This window comes from Cheilinus undulatus, linkage group 17 (genome assembly GCF_018320785.1).
Source record: "Cheilinus undulatus linkage group 17, ASM1832078v1, whole genome shotgun sequence".
Lineage (NCBI taxonomy): Eukaryota > Metazoa > Chordata > Actinopteri > Labriformes > Labridae > Cheilinus > Cheilinus undulatus.
In genome coordinates this window covers 20,456,873-20,471,140 of record NC_054881.1, presented here as the reverse complement: position 1 = coordinate 20,471,140, position 14,268 = coordinate 20,456,873, and the positions used below count along the sequence as shown (strand labels likewise).

At 38.3% G+C, this 14,268-nt stretch overlaps 1 protein-coding gene across 1 annotated transcript; it reads left to right on the top strand.

Annotated features, from left to right (window-relative positions):
• Positions 1-10,658: 10,658 nt before the first annotated feature.
• Positions 10,659-13,726, top strand: phpt1 (phosphohistidine phosphatase 1). Its single transcript, XM_041810265.1, has 3 exons — positions 10,659-11,009; positions 12,266-12,393; positions 12,523-13,726. Exons 1-3 carry the CDS (start codon positions 10,844-10,846, stop codon positions 12,613-12,615), a joined length of 387 nt encoding a protein of 128 aa, XP_041666199.1. The 5' UTR covers positions 10,659-10,843; the 3' UTR covers positions 12,616-13,726.
• The last annotated feature ends 542 nt before the right edge of the window (positions 13,727-14,268 follow it).

The following is a 14,268-nucleotide window of genomic DNA, read 5'->3' as shown; positions in this document are numbered from 1 at the left end:
GAATTCAGAATTTCAGGACGATGCACAAAAGGATGCTCATGAGTTCCTCAGCTGTGTACTGGAACAGATGAGGTCGCCAGCATTGGACCTTCAGGCAGAGGCAATGAGAATGGGCATGAAGTATACGTGCCCAGTAGAAACTAACATTGTCTTCCAAATGCAGAGCAAAAGAACCTGCAGGGGTTGTGGAATCCAATCCATGAGGGAGGAAGACTTCATTAATCTCTCCCTGGACCTGTCTCAGGAATATTCTGTGAGCGGCTGCCTGTCAACCTACCTGAAAGACACCTCTATTGACTTTCACTGTGAATGTGGCAGTGAAGAGTCAGCCCAGAGGTGGTCTTTTAAGTCGTTGCCAAAAATACTAATTCTGCAGCTGCAGAGATTTAGGTTCACTGAATCTTACAGTCTGGAGAAGGTAGAACGCTCTGTTGTAATATCGCAGAATCTGCTCGTGAGCCCAAAATCATGCGTCAACCAAGAGTCAGTTGCTAGTTACTCTCTGGTAGGCATGGTAAGCCATCTGGGCTCAGGAGCAGAGCACGGCCATTATATCTGCGATGCTGCATACAGACGGGAAGGACCAGCAAACAAGAGAGCCTCCTGGGTGACCTGCAACGACAGTGTAGTCAGTGAAACTACAAGACAAGCAGTGAGCCGCAAGAGGCGTAAGACGGCCTTCCTGCTATTTTATGAAAGAGATTCCAGATGAGCGTAGCAGAGCAGGAGATCCACAGGCAGCACAGAAAAAAAGATTGTTTGACAAGTCCACTTCAATTACTACTGTTTGATAAAAAGAAACATGATACGTAAAAAGAATCCCAAGTTCAACAGTAGCACCATCCACCAACTCCCCAGTTTGGAATGACTAAGACCTAACCATCTATTTAAAAAAAAATTTAACTTCCCCGTCTGAAAGAAACATGGAATTGCACACCTCCACCCCATCATCCAAGATTCATATTGTATTAGCTTCCAGCATTTGGTCCAGAAGGTCGCCTTTGGGATTAACCAGTCCTTGAAATACCTACAATTAAAGTCCACCATGAGAAAATCTCTTGATATGATTACCAATAAAACTCAATCTGCTACCAGAGAACATTTTCCTGAAATAAATGGAAGAAAAAAATTACCATCAAGAATTTGCATCCTCCTCTGCTCCATAGATACATCAACCTCAATCCCCTGTCCTCTCTCTCCCTCATTCAGTTTTAATAGCTTATTCGGATTTCCTGTCCTGAGGCTTGATCAGCAAAATATCCAGCAAAGCACCTGAATCTATGGGCTATACAATCAACAAGATACATAAATCATATCAATTCCCTTTACAAAATTACTTTAAAAAATAAATAAAACTAAGTTCATTTTAGCTGTTCTGAACAAATGAGTCTGGCGAAAACTAAAACAAGAACTGATGTGTTTAGAGATCCTGCATGCATTCCTATCAGCTGATTTTTGGTTGGTTTGTAGTGGGATCCTTCCTCCTTTAAGAGAGACAAACCTCCAAATGACTCCCCCATTGAAGCCAGAAATGTCTTATAAATGTTCTCCATTAAGAACAGAGCCTGAGCCTTTAGATAGCTGTGAGTCTCTCAGGAAAGTCTCCAGAGTAGAGACCACCTCACAGATTCATCTGTTATCATGAGTTTGGTGGTGATGATGAAGACTCCCTTTCTGTCAGAATGCTCTGAAGGTTATTGTGCAGAAAAGTAGAAGAGTTCAGCTCAAAGTTTGCCATTGTTTAACATGGGGTGCACAGCCAAATGAATTTTACTGTAGGTGCTGCAGCATCCCCTGATATCAAAAGGAACTTTTCTCCATGCAGCAGAGTCATGCTGATGAGGGGATGAGTGAAGGAGAACAGCTTCTTGATACAGACGAAGAGGGTACCACATAGATGTAAAAAACACATCAGAATAAATATTTATCTTTAATTTAAGACAAAAGTTTTATGACTAAATTGATCTTGATGAATTATTCTTCCTTATCAGAATCAAGAATATAAATATTCAAACTAATATCAGAACTTGTAGCTGGCCATTTTCACCTGTACTTTGCTGAAATTCTGTAATCGACATTGAAGCTTATCTTAATTCTGTAGCTAGATTCTGTTGTCCTCCTGGTCCCAGTATCCTCAGAGGTCTGGTTGTTTGCTGTTCAGATGTAAAAGCTACACAGAGAGGAGAGGGAGAGTCTGAGTGACTCACCTGTGATCAAAACTACTTGACTCTTTATGAACTCAAATTAAAACCACAAATAACTTCAACTCATGAGCGACCTTTTCCTATTTTATGTGCAATTAATTCAAATTTAAAACGCTAACTAAGGAGGTGATGGGCACCACAGTTTAGCATAATATTTAACACAGAAGTTGAATAATAAAAATAATTTCTTTGTAGTTTGTACAGATCACTTTTACAATGCAGCAGCAATTTTTTCCCGGGGTCCACATCAGCATTTGATAGCCTTTTTTCTAGCAATAAAACATTACATTTGTTAAAATATGAAATCAGATCCTTGATTAGTTTCTGCCTAAATGAAAGGAGGACTCAGTAAAGCTTTTATACACTGACAGGTGAATATTCATTTATCATGTCTATGCTCGGCTGCGTCCAGGTCCCTCTCCATTCATGCTTGAATAAAAAGGATTAACTTGCAAATATAAGTAAGGAAAAAGAACACAAATTAAAGCTGCAAGCAGCGATGACGGGCCCTCACAACCTGTTGCACGTCGGGATGTGTCACAACCGCGAATGTGTGGCAACCGTTGAGTGCCAGCAACACGGTGCGCTGCACCCATGGGGTATATTGGGATTGCAACACCCACAATTTCACAGAAACAGAAGATAACACCCTTCATTAATATCCAGAGCTTGTAGTTAATTTGGTAGTCAAACAAATGGGCAGGAGGTATGAGCCCTGAAAATTTGGAATGCAGCTCTAAAATATGGCAAAAAATCACAGGATTGTCAACTTCATAGCTCCTCTTTCTGCTCTGCTTGGCTCAGCTGCTCTCTCTCTCTCTCTCGCTCTCTCTCTCTCTTTTTGGCATGCTTGCAGCCTCACTCCCTCTCCCTTGTGTGTGCACGCTCACCACACAGGAGAAAAATGAGTGGCTAAAGCATTAACTGATTGTCTTCTGAATGTTCCAATCATTGGTGATGAAGATAGAGCAGAGGAGTAAATACAGAGATACAGATGTGTACATGTTTTATTATTTTCTTCAATGCTTTACTATCTCATCTCTGTTCGTCATTTTCTCTTATTTTCATGGATAAATAGATACAAACATTTTAATGTGTTGCTTGCTGTTTGGACCCTGTCCTAAATAGTGTTGCAGCATTTTGTATTATTACAAGATAGCAGCATAGCCTTAATTGTAGTTCCATTAAGAGAAGAGGGACTTTAGAAGCTTTCAACTTGCAAAATGAAGGGAAAAAAATAGCCTTGCTGTTGTTTTACAATATGCGTCCAAGAGGCTTAATTGTAGGTTCTGCGACAACATGAATGCTTAAGCATTTTCGAAGGCCTAGGTAATATGTGCCTGGGGGCTGATTTTTTAAAATATTGTAAGGGGTGTCACTGAACCAGTAAAGTAAAGCCCACCCAAAACACAAAGGGCAGTCATTTCAGATTCCCACTGTGAATTTTTGTGCCAGGTTTCAAGTCTCCACAAGTTTTCTAAGCCCAGGATAATTATACTTCCTGTTCATGGTGAAGAAAAATTCACCATGGCCACACCCCTTTGAGTAATGAAAGCGTTCCAATTAAATTTTCAGCTTTGACATGTCTTCTTACAATATCTTTAATATGGAGGTGTTTGGAAGAATTCCCCAAGAGGAATTTTGAAAATTGTAATGTCTGCAATATGCTGCTTTTTGCCCACAAAATTTAAAATGGTGGACTTCCTGTTTGTTTTACGGCATCTTGAGATGTTGTACAAGCTCAAAACTTTTCGAAATCTTAGGTTAAACCTGCTGCAGGGGCTGAATTTTTGAAATGTTTTAGGGGGTGCCACTGAGCCAAAAAGCCACGCCCACCCACAACATTAATATTGATCATCTCAATTTTCCACTGAGCATATTTGTGCCAAGTTTTAGGACTCTACAAGAAGTTTAAGCTCTTCAAATAAGTTCTTCCTGTTTCATGGCGAAGGATCCTTTGTTGTCCAACAGTTAGAAGCAGACATGTGAGTTTTACAAATCTGATTACCCCAGTAAAACTTCATAAATTTAATAAAAGTTGAATGCAATATCTCCAATTTTGGAGGAATTAGAGGCAATTATACAAAAACAGTACTTCATGCTGCCAGCGGGAGGCTATGATTTAGAGAAAAATGTTGTGTACGGAAGTTGTTCAGCCATGTAATTCCAATAAGCACACAAAATCTTGTTAAGATATGATGATGTACAGCTGAGATATAACAGATTGCGTTTGTATGGCGAGACCTAATCGTCAAAATCGAAATTTGCAAGGATGCCACGCCCCCGCCCTTTGATGAAAATCTGCATATCTTTAATACTGGCATGCTGACATGATAAGATGTGGAAAACAGTAATGTTTGACAAAATGTGGTGTGTTTTGGCCCTGCATGTTTCCATGACAGCAAAATCAGATTTATTGGCAAAATAGCTAACTTTGAGGGGCTGCCATGGCCACGCCTTTCGACTAATGAGAAATCCCCGAAAACCTTTTGACCTAAGACATCTCTTCTTGCTCTACACCAAAGATCAAATAGTTTGGATGAACGCCCTAGGACGAGTTCGTTTGAATACAACCCCTAAAATATGCCTCATTTTACCAAAGAATTCAAAATGGCTGAATTTTTGAAAGGTTGTAGGGGGTGCCATTGAGCCAATAGGCCAAGCATGCCCACCTTCAAAATGAATATCGATCATCTCAGAATGACACTGGGAATTTTTATGCCAATTTTCATTCCTCTAAAAGTGTCCTAAGAACGTGAAAATTCTACTTCCTGTTGCATGGTGAACAAAAAATTGGCATGGCCACGCCTTTTGACCTAGATCTTTGACCTTCAATTATGTGTAAGGGCAACTCCTTGGAAACTGCCTGAGCAAATTTCGGCATGATTTGACCAACTATCATAAAGCAAAATTCCGGAGTAGTGACTTTCTGTTGCCAGAGGGTGGCGCTGCGCAATTTTTCAAAATTTCAAATATGAATGTGTTCTGGGTGCGACTGTTATCAAGCACATGAAATTTGTCTCAGATACAAGAATTTATGCCAGAGTTATGGCTGTTTAAAAATTGATGGCGAGACAAAAAAACAACTTTTTTGTATATCGCCCTGTAGAGGCCACGCCCTCGGACTAAAAGTCACAGATTTTTGTACAGACATAAATCAACTTCTCTAGGCTGTCCTGACACAAATTTCATGTAAATATCTTCAAAGGACTTCAATCAGCTGCTTCTGCTATTAGCCTTGATACTCCCTATCAGCACTAGGTGGCGCTATGACAGAAAAAAAATATAACCACATGAATGTGTGCAGAAAGGGACGGTCCATAAATTCAAGAAGTTTGAGTCAGATCGGACAATGCATGGCTGAGTTATAAACAATTTCCTGTTTTTCAAAAAATATGCAAATTTGAGGGTTCGCCATGGCCACGCCTTTCAACTAATGAGAAAACCCCGAATAACTGTGGCAAGCTGTTTTAACATTAAAAAGTTACGTTTGACTTACGGAATTCAAATTGTAGATATATGTTATTCAATTTCACCTAGTCAAAAAGAACATTTTGGATATCCGAAAATACATTCTGCCTATCCAAAATGGTCATTTAAGATATCTACAACGTCATTTTGACAAGGCGAAATGACGTTGCTTTTGCCATTCATGTGAATGTATGGCAAGCCATTTTAACATTAAAAAGTTAAGTTTGACTATCCGGAATTCAAATTGAAGAAGTATGTAATTCAATTTCCCCGAGTAAAAAAGAACATTTCGGGTATCTGAAAAACACATTCTGCCAATCCAAAATTGTCATTTAAGATGTCTACCACGTCATTTTGACTAATATGATTTCGGATATCCAAAATGTGAATTACGGATATCTGTAAATGAATTGTAGATATCTGTAATTCTAATTCAAGATATCTCTAATTACATTTTGACTAGGCAGAATAAGAATTACAGATATCTTTAATTCGCATCAATTCTATACAATTCAAGATATCTACATGTCCCTTTTCGGATATCCAAAATTAAATTTTGACTAGGCAAAATTAAATTGTAGATATCTGTAAATGGAATTTTGACTAGGCGAAATTAAATGGTAGATATCTGTAAATGGAATTTTGACAAGGCAAAATTAAATTGTAGATATCTACAATTGAATTATAGATATCTTGAAATGAATTTTGACTAGGCGAAATTCCATTTACAGATATCTACAATTTAATTTCACCTAGTCAAAATGTAATTAGAGATATCTTGAATTAGAATTTTGACTAGGCGAAATGGCGTTGCAGATATCTGTAATTACGACAAATTTGGCCCGCCTCCCACTTTAGGCGGGAGCGCACAGGTTGTTCAAATCTTCAAATCTATGGAACTCTGTTTGTCATGCACGTTCTAGGCCTACATGCGTGAACTTTTAACTATTGATTAGCACCATGTCTGAGGAGCCGGGGGTTGACCATGGGGTTGACGGAGTTTTTAACCGCCTTTCTAATGCTGTGGTCCGTGCAAGACAGAAGTTGGCAGCTAGAAATGATGATTCAATGTTACTTTCCACAACAAGGTGACTATTTCACTGACAAGTTCAACGACTTCAGGGTAAGTTTTCTTTTTTAACATCAGCATTGCTAATGTGCTAGCAGAAGTCTGGGGTAGCTATTAAATAACTTAACCTTGCTTGTTTTGCTGGGTTGACGTATCGTGCTTAGTTACTGTAAAGTTATTTGCAGCATAATTTACTGATGGCCTAATGCACCGGCCTCGTAAAGATTTAAGCTTAACATTAATGTACCTGTTGCTGTTTCAACCGGAAATCAATACCTACAGGCTATCATGGCTATTTTTATAGTGGGAAGGGGCTCTGTAGCATCCCTCCTGAGTGATTAACGGTTGACTCTCGTACTGATGATTTTTTTGGTTTATTTTAACTTGACAAAATCAAACGAATTGTAGTTGCAGAGGTCACAAAAGCACAAAAATTCATTGTAAGAGCTTAGTGCCTGCACAGGGGGTGCTAGGTCTACACTTTCTACCATAGCTCTCTTTGTTTACCTTGCTCCGTCAACTTTTCTCACCATAGTCAAGTTACCTTGTGTTACTTTAGTCACTTCTTTTCTGGCGCCTAGATATCTCTAATTGTTATTTCGCCTAGTCAAAATTGAATTACGACTAGTCAAAAAGACATTGTGGATATCTACAATTTGAATTCCGGATAGTCAAACTTAACTTTTTAATGTTAAAACGGCTTGCCATACGAATGGGGTATGTCATTTCGGATATCCACGTCATTTCGGATATCCAAAATGTGAATTACAGATATCTGCAAATGAATTGTAGATATCTGTAATTCTAATTCAAGATATCTCTAATTACATTTTGACTAGGCAGAAGTAGAATTACAGATATCTTTAATTCGCATCAATTCTATACAATTAAAGATATCTGTAATTCTAATTCTGCCTAGTCAAAATGCAATTAAAGATATCTTGAATTAGAATTACAGACATCTACAATTCATTTTCAGATATCCATAATTCACATTTTGGATATCCGAAATGACATAACCCATTCACATGAATGGCAAAAGTGACGTCATTTCACCTTGTCAAAATGACGTTATAGATATCTTAAATGACAATTTTGGATAGGCAAAATGTATTTTCGGATATCCGAAATGTTCTTTTTGACTAGGCGAAACTGAATTACAGATAGTCAAACTTAACTTTTTAATGTTAAAACGGCTCGCCATAAATAACTTTTCATCATCCATGTCTCATCTACCTCTGTGCCAAAGTACAAGTCGATCAGATGAAATCCCTTAGCGGAGTTAATCCAGATATAACCCCTGGAAAAGGCCAAAAATACCCCAATTTTCGCTAATTTATAAAAAATGGTGGATTTCCTGTTGGAGATAGAGTGTGGGCCCAAGAGGCTTTTTTGTAGATCTCCCCAAGCCGACTCTGCGCACAAAATTTGATGAATCTACAACAAAGTCAAAGGAGGAAGCTTCAACTTTGAAAACTGATAGGGGGCGCTGTTTTTGCAATTCTGAATTTTCATGTTGGGGTACGGAAGAGTATTAGGGCCACTGAAAAAAAAATTTGAGACGATTTTTTTTTTTTTTTTTCACTTGTGAGAAAAAAGTCAGAATTCTGAGATTAAAGTCAGAATTCTGAGTTTAAAGTCAGAATTCTGAGAAAAAAGTCTGAGAAAAAAAATTTTGAGACTTTTTTTTCATTTGAAGAATAAAGTCAGAATTCTGACTTTTTTTCTCAGAATTCTGACTTTAATCTCAGAATTCTGACTTTAATCTCAGAATTCTGACTTTTTTCTCACAAGTGAAAAAAAAATTTTCGTCTTAAATTTTTTTTTTCAGTTGCCCCAATACTCTTCTGTATTTTTTTTTTGTTGGAGATACGGTGGCCCTGAGAGCTCACAGCACTGCAACTTAAGAAAACACATGCAAAAAGACAAAACACAAGCAAATTAAGAAAACATCTTCATCAATTTGACAACACATGCGCAGCATTTAGAAAACATGCTGCAAAGACCAACACAACACATTAGAAAAACGCGCTGCAAATAGACCACAACACATTAGAAAAACACGCTGCAAATAGACCACAACACATTAGAAAAACGCGCTGCAAATACACCGCAACACATTAGAAAAACGCGCTGCAAATAGACCGCAACACATTAGAAAAACACGCTGCAAATACACCGCAACACATTAGAAACATGCGCTGCAAATAGACCGCAACACATTAGAAAAACGCGCTGCAAATACACCGCAACACAACGGAAGTGTTTCCAGAGGACACTTAAAAGTGATGCACACAAACATCTTCATCAATTTGACAACACATGCGCAGCATTTAGAAAACGCGCTGCAAAGACCAACACAACACATTAGAAAAACGCGCTGCAAATAGACCACAACACATTAGAAAAACACGCTGCAAATAGACCACAACACATTAGAAAAACGCGCTGCAAATACACCGCAACACATTAGAAAAACGCGCTGCAAATAGACCGCAACACATTAGAAAAACACGCTGCAAATACACCGCAACACATTAGAAAAACGCGCTGCAAATAGACCGCAACACATTAGAAAAACGCGCTGCAAATACACCGCAACACAACGGAAGTGTTTCCAGAGGACACTTAAAAGTGATGCACACAAACATTTTCATCAATTTGACAACACATGCGCAGCATTTAGAAAACGCGCTGCAAAGACCAACACATTAGAAAAACGCGCTGCAAATAGACCGCAACACAACGGAAGTGTTTCCAGAGGACACTCAAAAGTGATGCACACGTTCAGACACGCTTGTTGATGTTGTCGACGCGGATTTTAAGTCACAGTGGTGCTGGAAAATGAGATAAAAAGTAAGTGTTTTTGATTAATTTTAACATTGTGATCGTATGATTCAGATATTAGCCTAATGCAGTGATCTGCTGTTAAACTATCGTTAGCCTTTGGCTTTTAATTAGCCTGCCAATTCTCATAACCTGATGAAATATATATGTGTATATAGTATATAGTGTGAAACACGCTGTTAGCTGGCTATAGTTACTATCAGAACCCTTAATAGGCGACAAGTAAGTTAAACTACCGGTGGGTTTTGCTGACATGGTTTCACACTTTATACAGTCTATGGTTTTACAGTGAATTAACCGTGGGTATTATTTCATCAGGTTATGAGAATTGGCAGGCTAATTAAAAGCAAAAGGCTAACGATAGTTTAACAGCAGATCACTGTAATAGGCTAATATCTGAATCATGCGACCACAATGTTAAAATTAATCAAAAACACTTTCTATCTAATTTTCCAACACCACTGTAACTCAAAATCCACGTCAACAACATAGATGTCAAGATGTAGATGACGCGTTCACTATCTGATGGTACGTCTTTGGGGCCGCCATCTTGGCAAGGGCAAAAGAGTGAGAAAAGTTGCAGTGCTGTGAGCTCTCAGGGCCACCGTAAATTTGGAGACCCAAAAAATATCAAAATTTTCGCGAGACCGGGTGTACATGCAAAATGTCCCGCAAATTCAGATATGTTAAGGGCCTCAAAAGTCCACGCAATGACGGAAAATTACACGTCTCGAGCAAAAACAATTAGGTCCTCGCACCACTCGGTGCTCGGCCCTAATAAAATTACAGAAATAGGTCAATACACATGCTACATACATCAGTTTATATGAAATAATCAGAAATCAACGTGTCAGGTACACTGAACAAGGTACTGTCTCGAATATTAGCACAGAGCATTTATATTTTTTACATAAAATTTTATATTTAATTAAAATCAGTGGTCAAAGTATATTAATGAAAATCTTAACTTTTTAAGCTTGCTTTAAAACGGAAACGTTAACGTGATGATTCATGACGTATCTATGCGTGTTGTACGTCTTTTATTTTGAAAGCGGAAGTTTCTTTCTTGTTATTTCATGGCGGAAGAAATACGTCCTCTGTTGTCACGAGCCTTCATTCATGTTTAACTCAGTGTTTTGTATCCTTTAAGACTCTGTAGGTATTTGTGTGGACAGACACGGAGTCTGTAGAGAAATTACGAGCATTTTTTCTGTTTGTGTGTCTCTGTGGGGTGTTATTGAGAAGTTTAGACATGTGCACACAGACTCGAGCTGCTGCTCTGATGGCTAACATACCGCAGGCGGACATCGACCCGTCCGGTGTGTTCAAATATGTTTTAATCAGAGTTCACAGTAAAGAGGAGGGGGACGACTCAGAGGTGGATATAGTCCGAGGATACGGCTGGGCTGAGTATCACGGTGAGTGAGAAGCATAAAAAATATGGAGGGCGGTAGCAGAGCTCCTTTAGGTAGTACGCTAACATACATAACACCTGTACTGAACATACATGGGCTGTATGAGGCCTTATGGCAGGAGGACTAATGAAAATCATTTGCCATAAATCAAAGACAGTTTCTGCATAACGTCTAAAATTGCACAACAACGTTCAAAATGATCTGTGCATAATGGACAGTTTGCTTTCACTTTCTTATGTATTCCTCTTCAAAGCACAAATTGACATTGTGTTAGGTTTTGCAGCTCTTGGATTCTATTGGTCTTTAAAACCATGGAGAGTGTATTGCTTAAATTAGGGCTGTTATATCATTTGCATTAATTTTGATTAATTAAGGTCCATAATCGGTTCATTAGTTTTCTCTTTTAAATAGTAATTAATCACATGCCTATTGTCCCTTTCAACACACTTTGGCAAAGCCACTGCTGTGTATTATTGTAGCCAGAGAGTTATGTACAAGAAGTTCACCACTGCTACATTATTCATTATGTGTTATTTCACATTGAAAAATAATCACAGACAGCTCAGTGGACAAATCAAAAGTCATCTGCACCTGGTGTTATCAGAATTTTACCTTTTCAATGCCCACTTATTTCCTTTTCAATTCATTACAAGCTTCTTTATCTGTGGTTAAGTTCATATTTAAGTCCTTACTTTTTACTGGAAAGAGCAATCAGGAAGGATGTGATTTTAGCCCAGAATCATCACATTATTGTTATCATCTAGACTTTGAAGAAATTTTCTGTAAACTGGAGCTTTTTTTTGCAAATATGAATAGGGTTAAGACTCAGAAAGGTTATAAATCGTCAGTATTTGTGACAGAGTTGTCTGTTATTTCATCTACTCCCTCCAAAACGACTTTAAATTTAGACCCACACCTCTCTAAATACCTTCTCAGGTCTGTGAGTTTATGCCACAGATGGATCAAACAGTTTGACTTTTACCCAGGAGGCTGGTGTTTCTAGGCCCATGTGATATAAAAAGGCAGCACTGAGTTACTTAACCCTCACCTTTTAGTGTTTGTTTCTGAAACCAAACACGCATTCTTTGTCTGACAGAGCAGTTTTTGTTCCTAAATAAAACTTATTAGAACCTTGTAAGAAGACTTTTCAATAAGAAATCAAATGAACCATTGTACTTCAAGTTGAAATGGGACATTTGTGCCACTTTCTTTTGTTCCATGCATGGTTAATTTTTCATATTCTGTATTTGGTCCTATAGCTGATATCTATGAGAAGGTCGCTGATGAGCTGGAAAAGGACGGAGTTCTGGATTGTGAGTGTATCGGAGGAGGGAGGATCAAACACGATGCCCAGGCAAAGAAGATCCACATTTATGGATACTCCATGGTGAGAATGCTGCTGTAAAAAAATGTAGATGTTCAAACATTATGTTAAAAAACACATAAATCAAGCTAAAAGAGGTTACATCTTCTGCTTGTTGATGAGTTTGTTGTCAATGTTTTTTTTCTTAAACAGGGATTTGGAAGAGCAAATCATGCAGTATCAACTGAGAAGCTGAAGGCTCGGTATCCAGACTATGAGGTGACCTGGGACAATGCAGGATACTGAACTGAATTACCATTAATGGACCCTCTTTCTCCTGGACTGATATGACACTTATCTGAAACACCTCAACAGTGACACCACATTAATTTACTGAGACTGATAGACAGCAAAAAGTCTGATTAGTAAAAAAAAATAAAAATCTATTTAGGGGTTAAATTCAAGTTTGACCTAATCTTGAACACTATAACACTGTCTTTGTCTTTACAACTGGAATTTCAGAAGTTTTTTTTACTCATCTTTAACTCCTAATTAAACAAGTGGTCCTGACAATATTTTGAAAAATTTACTGACTTGTTTTAGAGTCTTTAAAATTTATAATTTTTACTAAAATATGTTGAAAGGTGAACATTAAATTCCTGGTCTGGACTCTTTATTTTTTCGAAACTATTTGCTTACTAGATAGATAGATAGATAGATGTTTATTGTCACTGCATTGTAAAAATGCAACGAAATTATGTTTGGCAGTCTCCTCTGTAGCAGCAAACAAAACACAGTGGTCCAAGTGGTAGTTAGATATCCGCAGCCTCACGTCATCCATCCAGAAAGATGCTTGGTAGGGCATATTTGTGGGGCCACTCTTAGCCATCAGGAAAGATGTAAACTCTGTGAGCATGCTGGTGTAAGTGAAGGGCTTTGTTTTGATGATAGTGATGGAGTGCCGGGCCGCTGCGTTCATACACGCCGCCCCATGCTACCTAAAACTATGCTGTTAGTAACTATGCATGATAGTGACTATGCTGATATGCTGATGCCACTAACTGTGAACCTTCTTCTACAGGGAAGGAATATTAAAGTGCTTATCTTAATTTGCCTATATTAGCTTTAACCTTTCTGCCACAAAAACTTTTAATATGAGAGATTGTAGCCTTAGTTTTAATGTATTGCCAGGTCAACTTTTTGTCATACCCATGGTATAGGACAGGTGTCACATCCATCTGGGCAACAGCCCATAGATGGTAATTGGGATGACCAAAGCTGTTCTGTCTATCTCATACATTATGGGCTTTGACTCGGTCACTCCAGAACATCCACCTTGTTGTCTTTACATCATTTTTGTGTAGCTTTTGCTGTATGCTTCAGGTCTTGCTGGAAAATAAACTTCTCCAAAGCCGTAGTTTTCTCGCAGACCAATTAAGATTGACTCGCAGGATTCCCAGTATTTTGCTGTGTTAATTTTACTCTTTACCTTTACGGGCCTTCCAGGGTTGGCTGCTAAAAGCATCCCTATGACATTACCCAAACGTATGCCAGTTACCAAAAATAATTATTTAGTGTTTATATTTCTCAGATTGTAGCGTATTTTCTTGATATTTACAATTTTATGATATTTGAAAATGGCATTAGAGTAAAAGGGCATGTGATCCCCAAGCCACAATTCGCCCACCCCTGATCAAAATGAATCCATCAGGTGTATTTGGAGGCTACAGCTGCCTCTTACAGATGTCGGGGTTATCTTGCATGGACAAATGAAATGGCAAAAGGCCTCAGTGATATAATCATTGACCAAACAGCTATTATAGGAGTCAGTGAGTTCACTGAGAAAATTAAAACCAACCATAAAATATAAATATAAATGTATTTAATCTTGGTTTATTTGTTTATTATGGCTCTACACCAGGGCAGCCAAGACCGGAGGTATTCTGTTTTGGGTTATCA